This window comes from Dipodomys ordii, unplaced genomic scaffold, assembly GCF_000151885.1.
Source record: "Dipodomys ordii isolate 6190 unplaced genomic scaffold, Dord_2.0 Scaffold100, whole genome shotgun sequence".
NCBI classification, from domain to species: Eukaryota; Metazoa; Chordata; class Mammalia; order Rodentia; family Heteromyidae; genus Dipodomys; species Dipodomys ordii.
The window spans coordinates 3,268,314-3,294,212 of NW_012267316.1; the positions used below are offsets into that span (position 1 = coordinate 3,268,314).

A 25,899-nucleotide genomic window follows, 5' to 3' on the forward strand; every position below is an offset into this window, starting at 1 on the left:
TACCTTTATTAAGGTTTAAAATGCTAAGGGTATTTCCATTATATGTAGGACCATAGAAATGACAATTATGGCTCTGCAACTTTCAGAGGTACTACAGATTTCTAAACTCTTCTTCTCCAGTAAAAACAGGGCAATTTCCATGAAAGAGAAAGAGCAAGGAGGAAATATATAAAATATTTATTTGGAAGGATTGGCTAAATATTTAAGAGATTTTTTTTAAATGTCATTGCTGAGATGATAAATACAAACTATGAAATTACGTGGGAGCTAGTTTTCAAACGTGTGTGTGCGTGCATACGTTCATGCACCTGCATACACTCATGCCAGTCCTGGGGCTGAGTGCTGTCCTTGAGCTTTTTTGATCAAGTCTAGCACTCTACCACTTGAACTGAAGCTCCACCTCTGGCTTCTCTGGTGGTTAAATGGAGATAAGACTCTTATGGACTTTCCTGCTCAGGTTGGCTTTGAACCATGATCCTCAGATCTCAGCCTCCTAAGTAGATAGGATTATAGGTATGAGCCACCAGTGCTTGATTCAAACAGAATTTTAAGGTAATAAGTTAATCCAACACATTCAATAGCTACTAGAATACATATTTTATAAATGACAATAAAATAGCAACTAAAAACCTAGAAAAGAAGACAGGTGCCAGTAACTTACATCTGTATTCCTAGCTACGCAGGATACTGAGATCTGAGGATTGCCATTTGAAGCCAGCTCAGCCAGGAAAGTTAGAGAGTCTCTTATCTTCAATTAATCACCAATAAAAGAAAGAAAACATAGTCCAAAAGTACAGCTTTGGCTCAGGCTTAGTGACAGTGCCCAGAACCTGAGTTTATGACCCAGGTCTAACACACGCGCGCGGGTGCACGCACGCACACACACACACACACACACACACACACACACAATCCAGTAAAAATTGAGCCTCTACAAGCCTTGACAAAGAAGTGGAGTGGAATGGTGGTTTCCAGAGGCTGGAGTGGGTGGGGAGAGAGTATAGAGGACAGATCAACAGGCACTAATTTGCAGTGAGCTGGGAAGAAGTTCTAGGGAATTATTGTACAGTATGAGCACCACTGATAACAAGAATGCCTATACATTTCAGAAAGCTAGGAGAAAGGAACTGAAAACTTTCTACCAAAAATAAATGAAAAATTTGGAAAAAATTATACTAAGTGAAGTAAGCCAGGCCCAAAGACACATAGGTCCCATGGTTTCCCTTATTTGCAGTAACTAGTATATGTCTGAGACAAGCAGAAAATGTCAGATAAGTTGATGCTGGGTGAAATGAACCCCAAGATAAGGATTCAAATGGTTTTGCTTTCATGTAATTGTTTCTAACATATTTATAAGATGATTTCTTTGTTGCTTTGTATGTCCCTCCCCCATGGTATAACCCATGCTTTCACTGTATTTGATGTTGGTATAATTTGTGGAGGGGAAGGGAAAAAACAAATCGTTTAAATAGGGATACAGGTGGACCCAATGCAACAATGAGATGTACAAATCGTTACGTTGAAAAACGAACTTTACAACTTTGGCATGGAGAAGGAAGGTGGTACGGAGAGGTGGGGAAGATGGGAAGGGATGGGAAGGAGAAACAAAGGAAGAGGCAACAATGCTTGATAAGAAATGTACTCATTATCTTGCCCATGTAATTGTAACCCCTCTATATGACATTTTCACAATAAAAAAAATTGAACCTTGCTGGGCACCGGTGGTTCACACCTATAATCCTAGCTACTCAGAAGGCTGAGATCTGAGGATCACGGTTAAAAGCCAGCCCTGGCAGGAACATCCGTGAGACTCTTATCTCCAATAAACCACTAGAAAACCAGAAGTGGTGCTGTGGCTCAAGCGGTAGAGCACTTGCCTTGAGCTGAAGAGCTGAAGGACAGCATCCAAGCCCTGTGTTCAAGCCCCACAACTGACAAAAAAAAAATTGAGCCTTTCTGAGGAATGTAATAAAATTAAAAAGTTTAATAACATAATATTATATTACAGGGACAATACTGCTATAAAACTATTATTATGATATCCAGTAAACAATGAAGCCATATTTTCTTAAATCTTAAGCAATTTTCTTGAAATTAAATGTAAAACAGTAATAACAATGTATTAAGCAAGTAAATACCCATCTGATGTTTGACTATAATTATTGTTTACATTTTTCAGGAAAATTAAGAACACTGAACATATGCTCGTGGTAATCTATAGCAAAGCAAGGTATCTGTCTCTAAATTTTATTGAAATGTATGTACTGAATATTCTCTATAAAATGAATTAAGATATTGCTTTCAAATTAAGGATAAAGGAAATGAAATGTCTTTTAGATGATCTCAAACTGTACATGAAACAAATCCTTTCAATAATAGCATCTATTAAAATTAGTTGACTTTGAGCTTCTTATTATGAAAAAAAAACAGTGCTTGGGCAGAAAATCATTTTTGAACTGCCATGCTATAAAAGAGTTAATGAATTCCACAGATGCTCTCAGCTCTCAGAAACAAAAAGATAAAAAGCTTTCCCTGTAGGAAATTTCATTTTGGAGTTGTGCATATTTAAAATGCCATCAAAAAGGAGAGTATAGTTATCTGTTAATCAAATATTTAATGCAAACTTTGTTTCCTTTCTGTTATAGAGACTAAGCTTGGTTTTATTTTTTTAGGGAAAAAAAGCAGAAAATAAAGAATTGTGATCCTTCTCAAAATCTGTCTTACTCAGCTATCAAATGTCTTAGTCCATATACAGATAAGCTGGAAATCTGTCCACACAAAACTCAATTGAGTAGAAAAGAAACCAATTGGAAATGTATTGTACTAATTGTACCCAAACATCAGAGTCTCTGCAGCCAGCCTCTTTTGGGCCTTCTGCCTCCTGTCTTAAGAGACCCTACCACTTACTTCATCCCACCATGGCCAAGGACATTCTTCAAGGTCAGATCCAGAATGGTTTTTCTCCCCAGAAAAAGCACTGAACAGATGAGTTAAAATTTGAAGAAAGTAAAGGACATGGTAGCATGGTAAAGACAGAAGAAATGTTGGAGAAATGCCAGCATCATAACATAATAATTGAAAACATGTACCTTTACTCTTTGGTCATCAACATCTATAATTGTTGCAACACGAATTAAGCGTGGGTTTCGTTTATCCACAACTTCAAGTTTCATGTCTGGCAGAAAACCATGAGGGCCCCTCTGAAATATTATAGAACATTATAGCTGCAATAAGTCATGCAACTTTCACATCATCTATTTAATCTCAATTCAACATTCACAATTCAGATCTTCTAGTCAATTTTTCTCGAGTATTATTGCTTTAGTCTTAATGCTCAAATCTTTAACCCAATTGGAGTTTGCTTTTCACAACTCATGGGACTTTATGTAATTCTTCAAATCTGTTTCACAAAAAATCTGGGAGGAGAAAATTTTTTGTCACATTGAAGGTCGTTAAACAAAGACAGACTCAATTCTGACTCCATTAACAATCACATCAAAGTTCTCAAAGGATTTTATTTATTTAAATTTCTTCCCCTTTTTTCAAATTAGCCTTTGTAAATGAAGAAATTTTTGGCTATTCTCAGTATTTCCCAGTTTGGGATTGCATATCCAAGGAGGTTAAGTTATCAAAGACGTAATTCAAAAAGCACACAATGCTTCCTAGATCTAAAATGTTTTTAACATATATAATTTTGTACTACCTTTAAGTAGGTATACAAAAGAGTTCAATTCAACATGTCAGTTTCTGAGTACAATGTATCTTGATCAGTGTCATCCCTTCCATTATTTTCTTCATCTCTCCCAGTCCCACTCAGCTCCTAAACTGTTTCATGCTTAGATAAAACCTTGCATGATTTCAACTGTTGTCTTAAAATCATACTGTGCTATCATTGAAAACCATAGCTTATGAGTTGTTACTTCATCAGTAAGATTAGAGGCCTCAGCTGTGTTGAGGTTCCTTTCAAGTCTCAAAATGCAGGGACCAAATGTCAGTGATATGGACACACAGTCAAGAAGGAAATAGGGCAGAAAAAAAAAGGCACAAGGACCTAAAGAGCCATTATAACCTCAGAAATTTAACTATCACAAGTCAGAGTCAAAAAGTTACTCCGAAGTGTTTGTAACATAGCAAAACCTTTCACCGTTACTGCACACCAAAGTTTGCTCTAGACATTATAGGAAATGAAAGCATATGAAACTTAAGTCTAGAAATGGTCATAGGAAAATGAAACCCTGCTAATACAGGAGTCATAAATAGTCACCTTTCTCCAACATCTAGTGTGTTTTACTCCAACATATTTTCTTTCTACAAAGCATACTTACATTTAATACATGGAGTGTGTTCATGTTTTTCCCCCAAATCACTATCCTCACATGAAATTGTTTCATTTTGTAGATGACAAAGACACCTACTTGAGCTGTATCCACATAACCATGAGACAGAGCCTAGAAGTTGCCTTTTTAACTACTTTCATCATTTTGTTTTCTTGTATGTTTTTAATGTTAGAAAAGTAAACTGAAAAGGCTGGGTATGGTGGTACAATCTGTAATTCATATGTGGCTCTATTTGAAAAATAACTGAATGGTTCAAGTGGGGGAACTTCTGCTAGGAAGCCCAAGAGTTTAAGTTCAAATCCTAGTACTGCCAATTTTTTTGCATACACAGTAAAACAACGTTTTGAAAGAAGACAAGAGAGAAAGAATACAAGTAGCTGAGAATTTTTACTTACTAAAATCCAGAAAGCTCCTCTGTAGGCTAGAGGCTGGTGGTTCCTACCTATAACCCTAGCTATACAGGGGCCAGAGATCAAAGGGCCATGGTTCAGAATCAGCCTAGGCAGACAAATCTAAGAGACTATGTCCAATTATCCAGCAAAAAGCCACACTGGAGGTATACCCAAATGGTATGATTGAAAAACTAAGTGAGCAAGAGCACAAGGCCCTGAGCTCAAGACCCAGTACACACACACACACACACACACACACACACACACACACACACACACACACACACACACACACACACACACACACACACATCCTCTGTAGCACTCTGGTACTTCTAGTCTTCTCATTCATATTATACATCTTTCCCTATGTCTAGTCAATTACAACTTTTTCAAAAACCCAAAACATCAAACAGCTTTTTGTTTCAAACCCCTTTAATCACTAGAAAACTTTTGGCAGGTGAAACTGTATGAAGAAACCCAATAAATAAAATTATTATCATAGACAAGTCCAGCAGTCTGAAGCACACAATTAGACCTGAAGGGAACTGACTTGAAAATTGTCTGTAGAATATAAATATTTCTAATCAGGTAAAAATCTATCTGTTTGGTGGACCTGTTGCAACAATGAGAAGTATAAGTTGTCATGTCGAAAATGAGCTTTACAACGTTGGTGGGGGGGGAAGGGAGAGGATTGGGTGGGGGGGGAGGGGGGAGGCTGGGAAGGGATGTGAAGGGTAAACAAAGGAGAAGGCTGCAATGCTTGATAAGAAATGTACACATTATCTTGCCCATGTAATTGTAACCCCTCTGTACAGTATGTTCACAAAAAAATTTAAAAAAACCAAAAAAGCAAAAAAAATCTAGCTGTTCACTTCTTTTTTTATTGTGAAAATACTGTACAGAGGAGATACAATTACATGGGCAAGATAATGAGTACATTTCTTATCAAGCATTGTAGCCTCCTCCTTTGTTTCCCCTTCCCATCCCTTCCCATCCTCCACCCCCACCCCCCAGCTAATCCTCCTCCCTGACACCAAAGTTGTAAAGTTCGTTTTTTGACATAACGACTTGTACATCTCATTGTTGCAATGGGTCCACCTGTATCCCTATTTAAGCGATTTGTCTGTTCACTTCATTTTATAAATGAATTTATACTTAGATCAACCCTGGAATTAGTACATTAATGTAAATTTGATATGCAAAAATCAGTATTCTGACAACTGCTGGAAGAAACATTTTCCTTCAGCTCGATAAAGATATGCACAGAGACTGCACATATTCCCCTGGTTATACTGTGTCATTGTGGACCTTGGAGTCATCCTTGAGGAAACAATACTGTCAGAGTTCAAACCTCTCACCCTGTACATTGACAAAACTGAATCTGGAACTACAAGGTTTCCACCATCAGTGCTGAAGTGGCATGTTCAGTGGTACCCTGGCATGCTTTACTGTCTTCCTTTATTGTTTAGTTTGTGCATTGAGACAGGGTCTTACTACTTGGCCATGCTGGCCTTGAACTTGAGATCCTCCTGCCTCAGACTCCCTAGTTTATATTACAGGCAGGTGCTGCCATGGGCAAATTGTGATTTTTAGGAAAGAAAACCATCACCTACATTATTAGATAGATGCAGTAGCAAGTGGGAGTCACCTACTTTTAAGTTTTGAGCAAAGTAAGTTGGCCATGAAAAAAATGTTTAAAAACAGAAAACTGGAATCATTTAAAACAACTCATGAAACAGGACTCAACAAGAGCATTTGAAGGCCAGAGTGTGTTCCCATATGGAACTTACCATTTTTAAAACTTTGGCAGGAACTGCATTAGTTTGAGTAGCTTCCAGATAGTCTGTCCAGGAAAAGCTTTCTGGATCAGTATATCCTGAAAAAATACATATGTATGAAAAGATTATTCAGAGTTTTTTAACTGAAAAACATTAGAAAACGAAAGATCACTATTTGACTGTCAACTAAGAACTTTACAATGACTCCATGAAAGTTTTCTGTTCATCTGGGACACAGTAAGGCAGAAAGGCATGAAAGCACTCATTCACTGGTTCATTCATTCATGCAACAAAGTCAGGCATATTGACCCAGGTCAAATGACCACAAAAGTACTTAGCAGAGTTAGGTATTTTACTCAGGACTCAACTCCTAAGACCTTCCAGACGTCTCTCTAGATGTTTGGAAAAAACCTATAATCAGTCATCTGACCTGAAACCACCAGTGGGGGAAAAAGACTTGGATACTTTTTCCAATTCTTCCAAAAAGTCTGTGTCTAAGCGTCTCTCATTCATATTAAACCTGCATAATCACAATGTGCCAAAACTGCTATTTTTCATTGCAGAGGGGGAGATACATAGCTTATGTGGTAAACAGCTTGCCTAACAAGTACAAGGCTATGAGTTCAATCCTGAGTACACAGCACAGAGCCATCTATAATGTTTAATTAAACTTCTCTTTGGCTGAGTGTTTTGTTTCTTTTGCTATTTTGTAATCTTTTTTCTTGGTATTCTTTTTACCACTAATCCACTTAAAGAGGTCTATACCACAATGACTTCTTTTGGTCCTTTCAAAGAATAACTACTCACATCTACTCCTTATCTCTATGCTTTCCTTTCTAATTCTGTTGTTTGCTGCTTTTCCTTTACTTCTTTTGGTTTTATTTTACCCTTTTTTTTTTTAAAGTGGACTGCAGGGTCTGGGAAGGTGGCTCAGTGGTAGAGCGCTTGCCTTGCATGCCTGAGGCCCTGGGTTCGATTTCTCAGCACCACATAAGCAAAAAGAAAAAAGCCAGAAGTGGCGCTGTGGCTCAAGTGATAGAGCGCTAGCCTTGAGCTGAAGAGCTGAGAGACAGCGCCCAGGCCCAGAGTTCAGGCCCCACGACCGGACCCAAAAAAAAAAAAGTGGACTGTAAAATTATTTTTATATTTAAAAATGAGATAATAATAAATCTGTCCTTGCTGCTATTGCATACAGCATTAGAAAGCAATACACTCTTCTATGAATAATGTGGTTTTCTCATTTTTATGTCATATGAAATTGTATCTGAAACCACTGTCTTTATTGACTCATTGGCCATATATTTTAAGAGATTTTCCAGGTAGTAAGCTGTCTTTTTATTTAAAATATTAATGTCTAGTTTAGTTTCAGAATGTCATGGTGGTATGTACGATTCCTCTTTGGGGAATTCAAGGATGTCTTTTTAGCATAATACAGGATTAAAAATTAAAGAATGTATATGTATAAGTTTTAAAGTTTGATATTAAAAGAGTCTGGCTATGTTATTTAAAGTTTGTTTCTGTTTTAAGCAGAAAATCAAGAGCATTACACTAAAGTCTGTTAAGTATTGTCATACTCAGTATTTCTGATCATTTTTCTTCATTTATAGGAATTTTACTAAAATAGACTATATTTGCAGCCAATCCAGCAAACAGCCAGAAACATATGCATAGAATTAGCACATCAGTGTGAGCAGATCCAAACACCAATCCCTCAACCCATCCCCATCCTCATCCCCATCCTCATCTCCACCTCTAGCTGGCTCACAATGCTCCTGCACAAGTTCCCACCTGTTGAACCTGTGCAGAAACGCTTTCCTCTTAGAGAAACTGAGTCCCACAGAGAGAGCTCAGCATTCTCACTAAGAGGATCATTAGATTGATTACTGCATGAAAAACACTTGTTTCCATGGTTTTATAATATTCCAACATATAAGTGCTCCACAATTCACATTTCTCTTCTACTTAGAATAATGATGGAAATGTAGTTGTCATCATTCTAGTACCTTCTTTTGATTGACCATTCAGCTGGAATGCACATAGAAGTAAAGTTGCTGAATCGTGGTGTGCTTTCCTGGAACACAGGGTTCTTGGATGGATTATGGGGGTACTTTACTTCCTAACTTTAACCCTTCAATTAGTTGTTCTGGGTGTGTCTATTTTAAGCACCTTCAAATTGTATTTTAAATAAGTTATATCTACTTTCATAACTTGTTTTATCTGAATTCTAGAAGCAGGTTTCAAGCTCTGCTCTCTGTCCTCATCTGTATAAATGCCTTTTATTTTCAACTGTTATATCCACACAGTGTCATGTGCTTATTATTATTAAGTCGATATACAAAGAGCTTACAGTTCTGTAAATCAGGTTATGAGCACAATGTCTCTTGATCAATGTCACCCCTTCCATCATTCTCCCCCACTTTCTTCCACCCATCCCAACCCTCAATGCATGTGCTTTTTAAATGCCCATACTTTCAAAAACAAAGTCCAGAGTATACTTTGTATTTAAGATCTTCAGCCTTCTACATAGCTTCTGACCAATATGCCCACTCTTGACTCCTTTATCCCTAAGGTTTTGCACCCAGGTACCTAACATGAAGAGTCAGAGGATGGAAGAAAGAATGGAGAGTGGGGAGACTGAGCAAAAGGCAGAATGGATAGAAAATGAGTGAAAGGGAGAGCAGCAAGTTGTGTCTACCCTCAACCTTGCAAAGAGTCTGGTCCACTGCTATGAGAGGCAAACTTTCCTTTCCTGATAAACAAGAAAGAGTAGGAGGCTGTGACATTTTAACAGGTTCTTAAGCAACACTATGCATATGTGAAAAAGGAATATGCACATCCTATAGGAAACCAAGAAAGAGATGTCTTACTGACATGGGGAGTGCTGCGAGTGCTGCCTGCTCTCCTTCTTCCTCCTGCCCAGACCTGAGTCCCGGGAGACCTTGGGAGGACACAGGTTGGGGTCCACACCAGACATCTTCCCACAGCTACTTTTCCAAAGTCTAAGTTGCTGCTTGAAATATGAAGGAAATATTTGGAAGCACCCTACAGATCAGCAATATCCTTTAGACTCGACATTCTTCCTAAAGAAAGTCAACCTCTAACTGGCTTCCACTTAGGATAAGCTATACTGAGTACTGTATTTACGTGGTATGGTGGGATCCAGCAAGGGGAGCCCTAAGGTGGGGGGGATCCAAACAGCCCAGCCCAGCTTCCTAAGAAGTAGGAAGCACAGAAAGGGAATCACAGAAACAGCAGGACAATGGATGAACCATAGCAACATAGATACTCACTTGACATTATGTTGAATTTGAACATTACAACTTGGATGGGGGAGGGGGAGGGAAAGGTAAGTAGAAGATAAAGAGGGATGGGTAATGGTGATTAAAAAACAAATGTACTTACTGCCTTACTTATGTAACTGTAACACCCCTGCTCATCACCTTTTCAATAATGTTTTTAAAAGTAGGAAGCCAGATGGGATACTGCAGCAAAAGGACTTCCTTTGCTGGCCCTAGGAAGGTGATGGCCTTGAGAGGCCAGGAAAAAAGGCCTGTGAGCAGAAAGCTGGCACCGAGGGAGCTCAAGGCCATGGAATACCGGAGCAGGAAGGGGTCTACGTGAAGAAAAATGCTTCCTTAAAGAAACAGCATTTAAGCTGAGTTCTGGTGGCTCATGCCTGTAATCTTAGCTACTCAGGAGACTGAGATCTGAAGATCATGATTTGAAGGCAGCCCAGTCAAAAGAAGCCCAAAGTGGTGCTGTTGGCTCGTGTGGTAGAGTGCTAGCCTTGAGCACAAAAAGGCTCAGGGATGGTACCCAGGATCTGAGTTCAAGCCCCAGGATCAGACAAAAGAAGGAGGAGGGAGGGAGGGGGGAGAGAAGGAGGGAAGGAGGGAGGAGGAAGGGAAGGTGGAAGGAAGGAAAGAAACAAACAAACAGCATTTAGGGATGCAAAATGGAGATACTACAAGTCAAATGGACCAAGATCTAAGCTATATCACAACCAAATCTGCATTCATTCTGATGGCATCCTGGGTTACTACAAGGGAATAAGCAAGCTCAATGTGATCTGTGTCTAATCTACCTCTTCTCACATTGGCTCTGCTCCTGCACTCATTACAACCCCACACACCTCATCCCTCCTGAAGTTCTATACTTGCTCTTCTTTCACCTGGTAACCATGTTTCCTCTGATGCTGCACTACATCTCCTTGATGCATTCCCATTAAGCCCTTCCCTAAAACCCCTTTACAATGGGAATCCCCTCCCTACTGGTCCCATCCTTTTTCATCCATTGCATGCCTGGTTTATCTCCAAAGCACTATAGCCATCCAACAGATTGTATGTTTTCCATATTTTGTACCTCTTTTATGCCTTAATTACTGCAATACCCTTACGCACTATCAGACCTAATAGGACACAAGCTGCTGTATGACCAGAGTATAGTTACTTCACTGCACTTTCCTCAATGGCTGTAGTGGGTACTCCACTGATAATTGATGTCGTTCCTGAGACATCTGCAACTATTATTGTGGTGCCAAGAAGCATCAGAGGCAAGTCGGAATGATGGCAGCCTAGCCTTACAGAAGATGCTAGAGCATGCTCCACTACAACCCAACAATGTGAATGGACCAACACCAGCTAGTGACCCAAAGCACTGAAGACTCCATTATCATCCAAGAGGTCACATGACCTCACACAAGGCATCACACAAGCAAATATAACTGACTCATAGTCAGTTCCGTGCAAGGAAGATCAAGACAAGAGTGATATGGTTACAGGTTCTCAATAAGGACATCCTTGATATTATTTTTCTCCAGCAACCTAAGAAGAAAAACCTAGGTTTGCCCTACAATATCAGAAAGCACTTGGATCACAAACTAATAGTACAAGTCCTTCCATCCCACATCTGGGCTGAATATCATACCCTGCAGGGAGATATATGGCCATTACTACATCTGGGCTAATTGAGGAACGAAAAACAAGAAGTGTATTAGAAAAAAATAGCCATTTTTAAGAAATTGAAAACAATTCCATTCAATATCCAGCAATAAAAAGTAATCTTCTGGAATATCATTGACAAGTAGGGTCAATGAGAATGGAAAGATTATTGACCACAAACACACATGCTGAATGGGTTTAATGGGCCACTTTATTTAAGTATTCATTTTTACCTGAGAAGAGTAAGACCTGGCATTTAAACGGCTTGTCCACAGCAATACAAGTAAATGTGAGGTCACACCCAGAGCTCAGGTCTCCTGATTTGGAATTACAGAAGTCAAAACCTCTAAAGGGCTGCTTTGAGTCTTACTAATATTGCTGGGCCCTAAGTCTAAGAGAAATCGCCAAGAAAGGAGGAAGATTGTATGGCTAGTATAAGTGAAGCCCAGTGGCATTGTCAGCTTCCTAAGAACCTAGGAAAAAAAGGCCCTGGTCACCCTGACTTATCTCTCTTTCAGTGTTCAGAACTCTTAATGGCAGAGATGAGGAAAGTTACCTGGAACCAAAAGCATCCACTCCCAAAGGAGGTTCTGTGCATACAGACGTGTAGAGGGGGAGACTTCCTGAAGACAACCAGAGCATCATGCCATCTCTAATTGGCCTAAGTTAGACAGCACAATATTGTCTGGCTCAAGATGCAAGAAATACAAGACATTACGATATCAGATACCTCAGTCACCATTACTTCTAACTCAGGGTCACTACATTTTGCTTTCAAAATATACATAAATGATTGCCTCGCATAAACAGAGACCCAGCTTTGGATCCCCAGCACTGTGAACAAACATAAAACATGGAGCTGGTCCTCACACTTACAGTAGCCCATGTGACACAAGATTTTGAGCCATAGTTGGCTCATCACAATTCAAGATAAAAATCATTTTGGCGAGAGAACTCAAATTCAACTCCCTCACATTGATAACAGATTGCCATATTTATCACCCAATCAACAATCACAATGGAGAATGCTGATCACTTCATTTATGTTTTTCTCACTCTCATTAACCATATAATATTATATTCAGTGACATTTTATGACTGACCTAAATATCCTCTTATTTCATGTTTTCATTGTCCTTTGATCTGTACTCAACTCCAAGCTGTGCCCCCTAATTAGTGGCTACTCAATTAATAGCTGTTCAAGTAATTAGCTAATTATTTAACCTTGCCTCTGTACAATATTATATTCCCTATGCCAAATGAATCTATCTATAGGAAACAGCATATTATTAGCTAACATTCACCAATTCCTTGAGTAGCTAAAAATTTAATAGTTAATATTAAAACTAAATAAAGGATTTACTTTAATGTTGCTATGGTAACTTTAGACCTGTAAGGAAGTGATGAGATAAAGTTAGGTAGCTGTAGGTTATGAAAACACTGATTTTTGGTGCATTCATCAAATACCTAGGCTGTCTGCAATATTCAGTAAGCTGTTGATTCTAAAGAATGTAGAGAAAGCAACTGGGTATTTCCTCCAAGCACATTCCATTTTCTCCTCAATGTTCAGTAATTGTGGCTTTATTCCCTGAAAATAAACCTGTGCATTCATTCACAAGATGACTGCATGCTAGACTTCCAGTTACAAAGTGCAGCAATGCACACATGCCTTTAGCTGCACTCCCATAGAAATACCACCAAAATACAAATAAAGACATTTACAAAGGAATGCTTATCAAGAGAGAACATGCAGAATTAATTTGAATCAACACATCATGAAATATTATGTAGTTGTTATAAAGAAGTAATTAGAATTATGCCAATTGAATAGGAAAGTATTTTTCACGAGACACAGTTAGGTGAGACAAAAAAAAAAAAACAGAAAAAGTATGTGCCTGATATAATAAAATTCTTTTTTTTCCTTTTTTTCTTTTGTCAGTCATGGGGCTTGAACTCTGGGCCTGGCACTGTCCCTCAGCTCTTCAGCTCAATGCTAGCGCTTTACCACTTGAGCTACAGTGCCACTTCCGGTTTTCTGGTGGTTTATTGGAGATAAAGAGTTTCAAAGACTTTCCTGCCCAGGCTGGTTTTGAACCTTGATGCTCAGACCTTAGTCCCCTGAGTAGCTAGGATTACAGGCATGAGCCACCAGCAACAGGCTTATAATAGAATTCTTATAGTGCAATGATGAAGAAAATACATGGATTCATGAATATGTGGGGTACATGTAGGTTCCACTGTAGCAGTGACATGGAAGAGCAGTATATGTACAGCATGAAATGGCAATGGTTCCAAATATTTTCCTTAGATTGCCATTTCTGGATTCTGCTATAATTAAAGGCAATCTGGGGCTGGGTGCTACCCAATACACATGGGTGGAAATGGTAACAAACCACTGTAAAGTTTGGTCCTAAAGTGACAGTGCAGATGTCACTTCAGGTTAAGGGGAAAGATTCACAAGGACCTTAGAGGAGTCCCAGCTCCAAATAATTGCATCAAACATAACAAGTTCCCCTCAGACTTTTGGTATCCTGGTTTAGTCCAGGGTGAGGAGGAGGTATTAATCCTAACTGCCTTTTCCTTACTAAAAGTGTTGACCTATGTGGAAGGAGAAGTACAAGGTAATCTAATGGAAAACTCTTGTGGTTAAAACAGTATGAAGCCACATGTGCATGTTTCATACTTGTAATCCTAGTTTCTCAGAAGGCTAAGATCTGAGGATCACGGTTCAAAGCCAACCTAGGCAGGAAAGGCTATATGAGGCTCTTATCTCCAATAACCACCAAAAAGCCAGAAGTGGATCTGCTGGTCAAGTGGTAGAGGCCAGACTTGAGTGAAAAAACTAAGGACAGTATCCAGGCCCTGAGTTCAAGCCACAGTACCAGTGGCACACAGGCAAACAACAACAGCAAAAAAGGACAGAATAAACATTATGGGTTTTTAGGCAAAAATATAAAACAAATAAAAACACAACCAACATGAGGATAAAAATCCCCAGCAAAAACAGAAAAATGCAGATGAGATGTGTCAACAAAACTTTTTGGAAAACTAAAAAGGAAACAGTGAATGAAAACTGACTTGACAGTGTTCAGAAAGCCAAGAATAAATATGTTAAGGAATGCAGCCAATCAGCAGCCACTAATCTATGTAAAAGAATCCAGAAAAGCTTCAGGATTTGCAGCAACCAGGCACTTCTGAAGGCAGAAACATGGGGTGGGAAACAGAAGGCAAATTCCTCATAGAAACCAATGTGCCCTAAAACAGTACAGAAAGGTTGTAGTTTCTCCACATCCTGACCAGGGCTTGCTATTGTATTTGGGTTTGTTTTGTTTCTTGGATAATTATTTTAGATAGCAACCACCCTAATAGATATAATATGATGTCACTTTGTAGTCTTAATCTGCATTTCCCTAATACAAATTGGTGATGGTGAGTAGTATTTCATGTGCTTACTAGTCATTCTTTGCAGAAATGTGTATATAAGGACTTTGCCAATATTTGTTGTTGTCATTTCTTTAGTGGTACTGAGAATCAAACCCAGAGGCTTGTGTGTACTATGTTGGCACGCTACCACTGAGCTACCTCTCCAACTACCATGCTTCTCTTACATTTCTTTTCTTTAGTGTTGAGTTTAAGGAATTTCCTATCTATTCTGAATAGTCATCCCTTATTGGGTACATGATTTGAAATATCTTCATTCTTTAAGTTGCTATTGAATCTGTTGATATTGTCCTTTGATATATACAAGTTTTATTTTTTTATTTATTTTTAATTGTGAAAACTGTACAGAGGGGTTACAATTACATGGGCAAGATAATGAGTACATTTCTTATCAAGCATTGCAGCCTCCTCCTTTGTTTCCCCTTCCCATCCTTTCCCTTCCTCCTCCTGCCCTCCCACCCAATTCTCCTTCCCCTCTCCCCACCACCCATTAAGTCCAACTTGCCTAGTTTTTGTTTTATTGCTTATGCATTTAATATTTTATTCAAGAAATAAAACCAGAACCAGGAACAATGGCTCACAACTGTAATCTTCGCTATGCAGGAAGCTGAGGTCCAAAGGTTTGTGGTTCAAAGCCAGCCAGAGCAGAAAAGCAAGCAGGTATAGCTACACTCACATCAAAAAGGTAGACTTCAAGCCAAAGTCTAAGAGATAAAAGATGTTCACTATAGTAGTAGCATCAAGAAGATACCACATAAACTGGGTACTGGTGACTCACACTCGTAATCCTAGCTATTCAGTAGGCTGAGATCTGAGGATCACAGTTCAAAGCCAGCCCAGGCAGGAAAAGTACATGATATTCTCATCTCTAATTAACAACTAGAAAAACTGTAAGTAGTGTTGTGGTTCAAGTGGTAGAGTGTTAGCTTTGAGCAAAATTGCTCAGGGAAAGTGCCCAGGCCCTGAGTTCAAGCCCATGACTGAAAATAAAAGCCAAAATAATTTTTAAAAAACAAGAAAGTAGATATGACATTTGTAGATTTATATGAGCCAAATATTTCTGCACTCAAGTTCATAAGACAAACATAACTGGACACAAAGAGATAGACTTGTCCAGATACAATGTTAGTAGGTGACTTAAATACCCACTCTAATTAGTAGATCATGTATCTACACCAAAAAGAAAATTATAAATGGCCTTCAACTCTTGTTGAAAATCATCAGATCACATATGCTAACATTTGTTTATGGATCCTCTATTCCAGTCTCCATTCTATTCCATAGATAGATAGATAGATAGATAGATAGATAGATAGATAGATAGACAGATAGATAGATGTAGACATAGATATATTCTTAAGTCAATATCTCACTGTTAAATCATATGTTTATTTGTTTGTACCATAAAAATGTTACTGTGTGACAGGTGAAACATTCACTGTGGAAATTTAGCCTTGTCTAGTTCAACAAATAGAAGGCCTATTTGATCTTTTTAAAATTCTGCTGAATCCTTTTTAAATTTTATTTTTGAATTAGCATGCATTTATGAGTTTATTATGATTGCTCCACTCATTCACACAATGCCGTTTTATCAAATTCATCTCTTGTACAATATAACCATTGCTCTTCTCCCTCCTCCTCACTTTTCAAATAGCGTTTGGTGGGTTTTATTATGTTGTCTTTTTTTATTGTGAGAATACTGTACAGAGGGGTTACAATTACATGGGCAAGGTAATGAGTACATTTCTTATCAAACATTGTTGCCTCCTCCTTTGTTTCCCTTCCCATCCCTTTCCATCTCCCACCACCCACCCCCCCACCCCTAGCCATAGTTGTAAAGTTCATTTTTCCACATAACGACGTGTACATCTCATTGTTGCAATGGGTCCACCTGTATCCCTATTTAAATGATTTGTTTTTTCCCTTCCCCTCCACAAATTATACCAACATCAAATCAGTGAAAGCAGAGGTTATACCGTGGGGGAGGGACATACAAAGCAACAAAGAAATAATCTTATAAATATGTTAGAAACAATCTCAAGAAAGAAAGAAAAATATTTGAATCCTTATCTTGGGACTCATTTCACCTAACATCAACTTATCTGACCTTTTCTGCTTATCTCAGACATATACTAGTTACTGCAAATAAGGGAAACCATGAGACATATGTTTCTTTGGGCCTGGCTTACTTCACTTAATATAATTTTTTCCAAGCCTTTCCATTTCCTAACAAATGGGGAAATGCCATTCTTTCTGATGGAGGCATAGAATTCCATTGTGTATATATACCACATTTTCTTGATCCATTCATCTACTGAGGGGCATCTGGGTTGGTTCCATATCTTAGCTATGGTAAATAATGCTTCAATAAACATAGTTGTGCTGGTAGCTTTAGTATGGTCTTGTTTGTGATCATTTGGGTAAATGCCCAAAAGTGGGATTGCTGGGTCATAGGGGAGCTCTATGTGGAGTCTTTTGAGGAATTCAACCACTTTGGAAAGTAGTATGTTGTCTTTTATATGTGTCTGTATTTGAGTTTGAACTGAGGCTGTCTTTCTCACAGCTGGTGCTTCTATTCCTTGACTTATACCTCTTGCCTGGCATTTTGTTATTTCATTGGAGATGGAATCTGAAAGGTGTTTCTAACTGGAATTGATTTCAAATGATAATCCTCTATGTTTCATCCTCCTTCAGTTGCTTAGTGATATGAGCTACTAACACCAGGTTTATGCTATCTATATATGCATGCAAATTTGTATGTGTGTGTATTTGTGTGTGTATATATATGTGTGTGTGTGTGTGTGTGTATGTGTGTATACACATATACATATATGTCCTTCCATCCTCTGCATACCTCAATATGCCCCTTCCTTCCCAAGATCCTCTCATAGATAGCCCTCCCATATATATGTATATTTATAGTTCCATTATATATAGTCCCATATATATATATATATATGTATTCCTATTAACATTACTATCATCATTGTCATCATCATCATCATCATCATCATCATCATCATCATCATCATCACCATTATCATCATTTTGATCCTTACTTTCGGTCTAAATAAAGTAAGAACCTTCATAAAGTCAGCCACAAATCAGCCTGAGCTGAATGCTTTAGGTCAGTGCTTCTCTCTGGTCCTCTTGTCTCTACTCACACACACAACCCAGTGGGTTACTCATGGTGCTCCAATGCTAAACAAGCAACGACATTCTGCCATTTTTCCTTTGTGCATATTTGTCCTTCTACCTAACAGCCCTTTCTCCTGCCACATTCCTCTGTTAGTTTCACATATCTATCCAAGATGAATCCAAGCACTACTTCCATAGCTAAGCTATTGCCCTGTGCTCCTGGTGCTTCCTTCCTTCCCCTACAGGCAGAAACTCAAATACAAACATCAGATGCATAGTGAAAAAGATCCTCTCCCAAAAACATTCTCCTTTGGTCTCACTGTGTAAATATTTAGAGTCCTGTTTAATTTATGATGCCCAAATGTAACTTTGTCACTTAATATCTATTGGATTTACATGTAGATTTATAGGCATGTTCTAATTATTACAAATGAGGGAAATTATGCAACCTATGTTTCTTTGGGTCTGGCTTACTTCACTTAATATAATGGTTTCCAAGTCTTTCCATTTCCTTATGAATGGGGTAATATCATTCTTTCTAATGGAAACATAGAATTTCATTGTGTACATATACCACATTTTCTTGATCCATTCATTCACTGAAGGGCATCTGGGTTGATTGCATATCTTAGCTATGGTGAACAATGCCACAATGAACATGGTTGTGCTGGTAGCTTAGTGTGGGCTGAGATTGCTGGGTTATAGGAGAGGGAAGTATGATGCTTATCAAAATGAACTCCAAGAAATGGAAACATAGGGTTTTTTATCTGACTTTTTTTGTTTTTCTTCTTTGTTACTGTTTTTATTTCTGTACCTTTGGTCTTGTATGTAAGTTTACCTGATTGGGGGAGGGTAAGGAAAAGCACAGAAATGGTGGGACCAAGGATGAACTAATTCAGCAGTGATACTCACTAGATGCTATGTTGAAAACGAACTGTACAACTTGTCGGGAACAGAGGTCCAGAGAGTAAAAAACTGGGAGAAAACAAGGGAAGAGGTGACACTATTCAAAACAAATGTACTCATTACCTGACCTATGTAACTGTAACCCCTCTGTACATCACTTTTACAATACAATTCTTTTAATAAAAGAAAGGAATGGGTAAAGGGGTTCTTGAGGCCTGCTATCATTACTACAAGCAGACTTCTCCCACCACAGGAGAGGCCAGGGACAATTTCACAAACTCTCTGAACATTACTTCTCTACCTGGGAAACTGCAATAATTGTCATCAATATCACAAAATGGCCTTAAAATTAGATAAATGCAGAGTCATCTGGCATATTGAGCAGACAAGAAAAATGAGATCCAAAAACAAGATCTACTTTACAACCACTTTGATGAGTGCTGTTGAGGAAACATTACACAGGGCTGAGGTAGATCAAAATGGTGTATTTACTGTGGGAAACAGGCAGTTCCTCAGTAAACTAGATGTGGAATTACTGTACGTACCCAAAAACCAAAAACACATCTTCACATGCAAACTTACAAACAACTGTTCAGAACAGCACTATTCAGTTGAAAATCCTTGGTACAACTACTTGAATATATTAGCGATGAGGAAAAAGTCTATTTAATAATGTATTCTCTTAAGTGAAGGAAGTCAGGCTCAGAGAGACAAAGACACATATTTTTCTCATATGTGGAAATTAGATCTAAATTATAAACATATGACAATATACACACAGGCCATATGCATGCATATACATGTATATATATATAAACTGACTTAAGTATGGTATACATAGGGAAGGATTGCAACAGTTATACAAAGGAATTATACTCTTCTGAAAAACTAACTTACAGTATAACAAAACCAGGAAGCTGATCATGTTTGTTTATAGCAAGGAGGAGGTATAGGGGAGAAAGGACATATGAATGGAGAAAGACAAGGTGGGCAAAAACAGGCACAATTTTCAATTTACATATGTGAAAATGGAACAAGGTATGTTGAGGGAATGGGTAGGTTTGGGAGTCATACAGGAGAATGATGGGAGGAGTGACATTGATCAAGATACACCATATTCATAAACTAACATATTGAATTGAAACTTTGTACAGCTACTTAAAAATAATAATAAAAACAAATGATGTGCTGGTAATGCCTCACTATAGATATACCTAAAATAACTGCCAAGAGGAGCCAGATGCAGGCAAACACAGGTCAAATAATTCTTGTTTACACAGAATGTTAGAATAAGAAAATTACTATAAAGACAAAAAAGCAATCTTTGCCAGGGGTTTAAGATTTCCTTTCTGAGTGATGAAAACATACCAAATTGAATATGGTAATAACAGGTATCCAGATTAGTAAATATGGTAAACACCACTGAATTGTTTACTGTAACTAGATGGTTCTTCTAGTATGTGAATTATGCTATAATAGAGCTGTCAGACAAAAAAAAATTGACCTCTCCTTCAGAGAAATCACTGTTTTTCTGTTTTATTTAGTTCCCTGAATTCCATCAATATACAAACTACTAAACACACATTTGTTGGGCTGAATTTGAGTCAGGCTGCAATTTTCCTTCAAGGTGAACAGCTCTCTGTGATGAGAGAGGCATTCTTGCCAGAGTTGTCCTTCCTGGAGTCCAGCCTACTCCTACTGTCAGTCAGATGTGCCCAGACAGTCATAGTGGCGTCCTGTCCACCTGCCAACATGGCAGGTGGGAATCTCTTCATGAACTATTAGCACTGACTGGCACATATAGAAAGATGTTGAGAAAACAAGTCTCTTGGAACCATGTAAACTGCTAAACAAAGTAAGTAATATGACCTTCAACTAACAATCCATTCAGTGGTCTTTAACATAAAGATCTAATTTTCAACTGAAAACAGTGGGCTCAATGATTATCCAACTAAGGCTTTGCTACTAAATGCTTTCATTTAAAGATTTGCCAAAGCCATAAATTGACACCCAACTAACAGAAGTAAATCGACATCCCATTTACTGAGAAACGTCCCATCTATTTCCACAGTGGTTACTCCATTTTGCATCTTCCTTGGCCCTGTGACAGTTCCAGCTCTATATCCACACCAAACCTTATCTTTTAGTTTTATCCATCAGAGTGACTGTCAGGTGAAATCTTAAGTTTTGTGTCAGGAGATTTAGCTAAATATTATCTGCCCCTTACAGAAGGAAGCTCAAGGTCTCTGTGAGAACCTACAACCCTTATGAAAGGGAACGTTGCTAAGATTGGTTTTCCAAATGACTCTCTAGCATTGTCTGGTCATTTTGTAATTTCAACTAAAATTCCATAATAATGCTTCATCTATAGGAACAGATGGCTTTTCCATATTTTCAGAAGGCTTCTCTAGAAAGATGATGAATAGAATGTCTAACAGAATTGTGTATCAGTGCAAAACATCTTTACATTTTATATTTACTGCTTAAAAAGTGACCCTCGAGTCTCTCTGAAGGAGACTCTTTTTATCTGCAATCTATAAAAGTGTGCCAATGCACAAGGGGTACCTCTGGAGATCAGATGTGCTCATATATTTCACCAGCTTTAACTTCTCTGAGCAGAGCAATTATACACACATATACACACGCACACGCACACACGCACAAACATATAAATGTCGTGACAAATATAGCAAATGCATCTTTCCTAACTACAGCAATTGAAGCTGTAAAATAAAATTTAACGTAAAAATCTATAAGCACCATAGTGTTCAAAATATAAACTCACCTTAAGTAAAGTAACTACAGCTAACAAATTTGGAAAAGCAGTAATTAACCTAAACAAATCATTCAAGAGGATCATAGTAATTTCTTTTATAAAATGCATTTCTCATAGTTTAACACTCCATTTGTATATAATATATACTATATGTATATATAATATATAGTACACAGATTGAGATTTCCTAACCAATAATTCAAATGCTCAGCACCAGACTAATTGAATAAGTAAACTCTAAATATTATAGTATTAAATCATAAAAAAGAACCAACTAACGAGTCATTGGTGGCTCATGTTTGTAATCTAAGCTACTCAAGAGGCTAACATCTGAGGATCGTCATTTGAAGCCAGCTCTAGAAGGAAACTCCATGAAACTATCAACTTGAATAAACTGTCAAAAGAAAAACCTACAAGTAGAGCTATAACCCAAGTGGTAGCATGCCACACGAGAAAAGAAGCCAACTTATAAATTATACCACAACACATACTTTAAAACCATTATGCCAGGTGAAGAAAACTCACAAGATGCCAGATACTGTGTGACATGTTCTTTGTGATATAACTAGAACAGATTAATTGACCAAGACAGATAGGATTAGAGGCTACAGAGAAATGGGAATGGGTTAGGGAGCCTCTGCTTATAAATAGCTGCTTATTACGTTTTACAGGTTGATTAAAACATTTTGAAAACTGAGAGAGCTGGCAAATATACAGCATTAAATATGATCAATTTTCATACTTTAAAGTAGTTAACTGTATGCTATGTGAATTTGGCCTCAATTTAATAAAGGAATAAATAATGAAATGCTTAGTGTGAAATTGATTCAAGTACATGAAAGACTTGCAGACTGAAAGCTACAATTATCAACAAAAGGAAATTAAAACAATAAAAATAGAAAAATGGGCATGACCATTAGATGGTTAACTCCGTATTGTGAAAGTTGCAATAATTTCCAACTTAATATTAAGATTCAAAATGCAATTTCTATCAAAAAAATCCTACAAAGAAACATGGTTTCCATTATTTGCAGTAATTAGTATATGTCTAGAATAAGCTTAGCAGATGAGCAGAATAGCTCAACAGCTAGGTACATATGACCATATAAGATGATGCTAAGTGAAATGAACTCCAAGGCATGGACACAAGAGGTATTTTCTTTGTTGTTGTTGTTTATAATGTACTATGCAATTTTTTGTTTCTTTTGCATGTTCTTCCCCCTACGGTATATCCTCTGTTGTTGTCACTGTATTTGATTTTGGTACCCTGATATTGTATATATGTTTATTTGAATTAGGGAAGGGAAAGGGAACAACAGAATGGTGAGAGAAAAGACAAGGGGAAAATCAATGCAATAGCAATATATATAAGACAGTATGTTGGAAATGATCTCTACAACTTGGGGGAATTGGGGTAGGGAAAGTAGGAGAAAGTTGAGGGAAGGGGTAACAACATTGACAAGAAATATACTCATGGGCTGGGAAGATGGCTCAGTGGTAGAGTGCTTGCCTTGCAAGCATGAGGCCCTGGGTTCAATTCTTAAGCACCACATAAGCAGAAAAAGCCAGAAGTGGTGCTGTGGCTCAAGTGGTAGAGCGCTAGCCTTGAGCTGAAGAGCTAAGGAACAGTGCCCAGGCCCAAAGTTCAGGCCCCATGACTGACAAAAAAGAAAATGTACTCATTATCTTACTGAAACCCTTCTGTATGTCATCTTGATAATTAAAAACAAAACTAAAAATTAAAAACCACCATAAACTAGAAAAATTATATAAAATTCTAGTTATAAAATTCTACCCTTGTAAAAATAAAGCCATAATACAGCAGGAAAAAAAATCCCAGCTGGCTTTGTAACAGAACTTGACGAGTAAATTCTAAAATTCCTATGGAAACAGAAGAGACTCAGAAGAGACAAAACAATCTTGAAGGAGAACAGTGCTAGAAGATTCACATTTTCTAATTTCAAAACTTACTACAAAGCAGAAGTAATCAGGTTAAAGTATTTCACTAATCATCAAAACAGAATTGGGAGTGGAGATGCAAAATCCAAGCATCTGTGATAAACTGATTTTTCAGTAAGGAATCCAATGAGAACCCAGTAATCATTGGTGACCTCAGATTCAGCCTCTATTTGTCAGAAAAAATCATGGTGTGTTTCTGGACCCCTTGTTCTTAATGCAGTACACAGCACCTTTGTGGATCTACACAGAAACATAATCAGAATAATGTACTTGAACACTGAATACAACCCTAATTTCTATAATGATGGAAGGGAAGTGATTTCCCTAAAGGATTTCAAGAAGGAGTAGAGTCCTCCTCCATAAGAGCCCCTACTCTGACCACATGACAGACACCCACCTCATCTTAAAGAACCAGAATCTAAAGTTAGCTGCAGCCAGTCTTACAGAAAAACAAGACACACAACTCTGTGTCAAAAGCAAATTTGTTGCTACACATTTCATAAAAAACTTTTCAAGACTAAATAGATATGTTTTAATATGCTTTCAACTCTTGTCAAATGGTTAAAATTTTTGTTACCAAACTCAATACTTTGATGGAAAGTTCTATTTATCTGTAGTCACAGAGGGGAAAAAAGATTTCAAAATAGCAAACCTCAAGAATGATTCAAATTAAAAAATCAAATAGATGCTACATTCCAGATGGCATATCATATAATCTACATTTCTTCTTGGGAATTATGTTTTGAAAGACATTATTTCTTTGAGACTTTTGTTTTAAAAATGCTAATATTGCTGGGTGTCAGTGGCTCATGCCTGTAATCCTACCTACTTAGGAGGCTGACATCTGAGGATCACGGTTCAAAGCTAGCAGGGGCAAGAAAAGTCCATGAGACTCTTATCTCCATTAAACCACAAGAAAACAGAAGTGGTACTGTGGCTCAAGTGGTAGAGTACTCGCCTTGAGCTGAAGAGCTGAGGGACAGCACCCAGGCCCAGAGTTCAAGCCCCACAATTGACCAAAAAAAATGCTAATATTACACTGCCAAAAAATTATTTTTTGGTTTTGTTTTGTTTATGTTTTTAGGGTTGGGGATTGGAATTCAGGACTCAGGCCTTCTTGCTAAGCAAGCACATTAAGCTATACTTTTTATCCCCATTCATTTTTAAACCTGAAAACAAAGAGACTTGATAGAGAAAACCTCTAAGTATTTTTTATTATCTTTGTGTACAAAGGGGTTGTCATTTAACAACACAGTTTATGAAGATGATGTATCGTGATCAATGTCTCCACTTTCAACATTCTCATTTATCCCTCCTAACCTACTCCTTTCCTCATTCTTGTTAATTTTGCAGGATATACACTGAATTTTTTCCATATATATTTTTATTGTAAAAATACTGTACAGATGGGTTACGCTCACATGAGTAGGGTAATGAGTACAGTTCCTATCAAGCATTGTTACCTCTTCCTTTGATTTACCCCTACCATCCCTTCCCTAACCACTTCCCCAACTCCTCCACCCAAGTGTAAAGTTCGTTTTCACCAGTGTCTTGTACATCTCATTGTTACAATGGGATTTTTGACTGCATTCTCCCCAACTTATCTTCTTCATTTGTCTATCTTTTTCCCTGGACTCCACTCTACCCCTTTTCAAGTTTATTTTGTTGAACTTTGACCCTTTCTTCCTTCCTTTCTTTCTTTTCTTTCTTTCTTCCTTTCTTTCTTCTTTCTTTCGCTTTTCTTTTCTTTCTTTCCTTCTTTTCCTTCCTTCCTTCCTTCCTTTCTTTCTTGCTTTTTTTCTTTCTTTCTGCTTTTGCCATCCCTGGTGCTTGTACTCCGGGCTTGGGTGCTGTCCCTGAACTTCTTTTGCCCAAGGCTAGTGTAAGGTTTACACAGGGTCATCTCCCTCTCTCTTTGCCAACTTTCCAACCAGTATCTGTTACCTAGGTAACCGGCAGACCTGGAAGCAGTCACCTTCCCTTCCTGCTAGGTCACATCCTGGGCCACCTCTGGTCACATGCCTCCCATCTGACCTTAGGAGGGTCCTAGACCCTGAGGTCACATCTAGATCCAGTGTGGCCACACCTTTCTCCCACCTGGACACACCTCTTCCTGTCCCTGGCCTAGATAAGTCCTGGCCCAGCGGTGGGTCACCTCTTCCCTTCCTTTTCAGCCATACCTATCCACCATGCACTGCCGGGGGCAGCTGCTTGGTAAATAAACTTGTC

At 38.1% G+C, this 25,899-nt stretch overlaps 1 protein-coding gene across 1 annotated transcript in view; it reads right to left on the bottom strand.

Moving 5' to 3' along the window:
* L3mbtl4 (l(3)mbt-like 4 (Drosophila)) overlaps positions 1-25,899 on the bottom strand; it is a 259,896-nt gene that overhangs the window by 202,182 nt on the left and 31,815 nt on the right. The window contains exons 8-9 of the mRNA XM_013027135.1: positions 6,523-6,608; positions 3,090-3,200 (exon numbers count right to left, since the gene is read on the bottom strand). Coding sequence (XP_012882589.1) covers positions 3,090-3,200; positions 6,523-6,608 — 197 coding nt within the window. The remainder of the gene's footprint in view (positions 1-3,089; positions 3,201-6,522; positions 6,609-25,899) is intronic.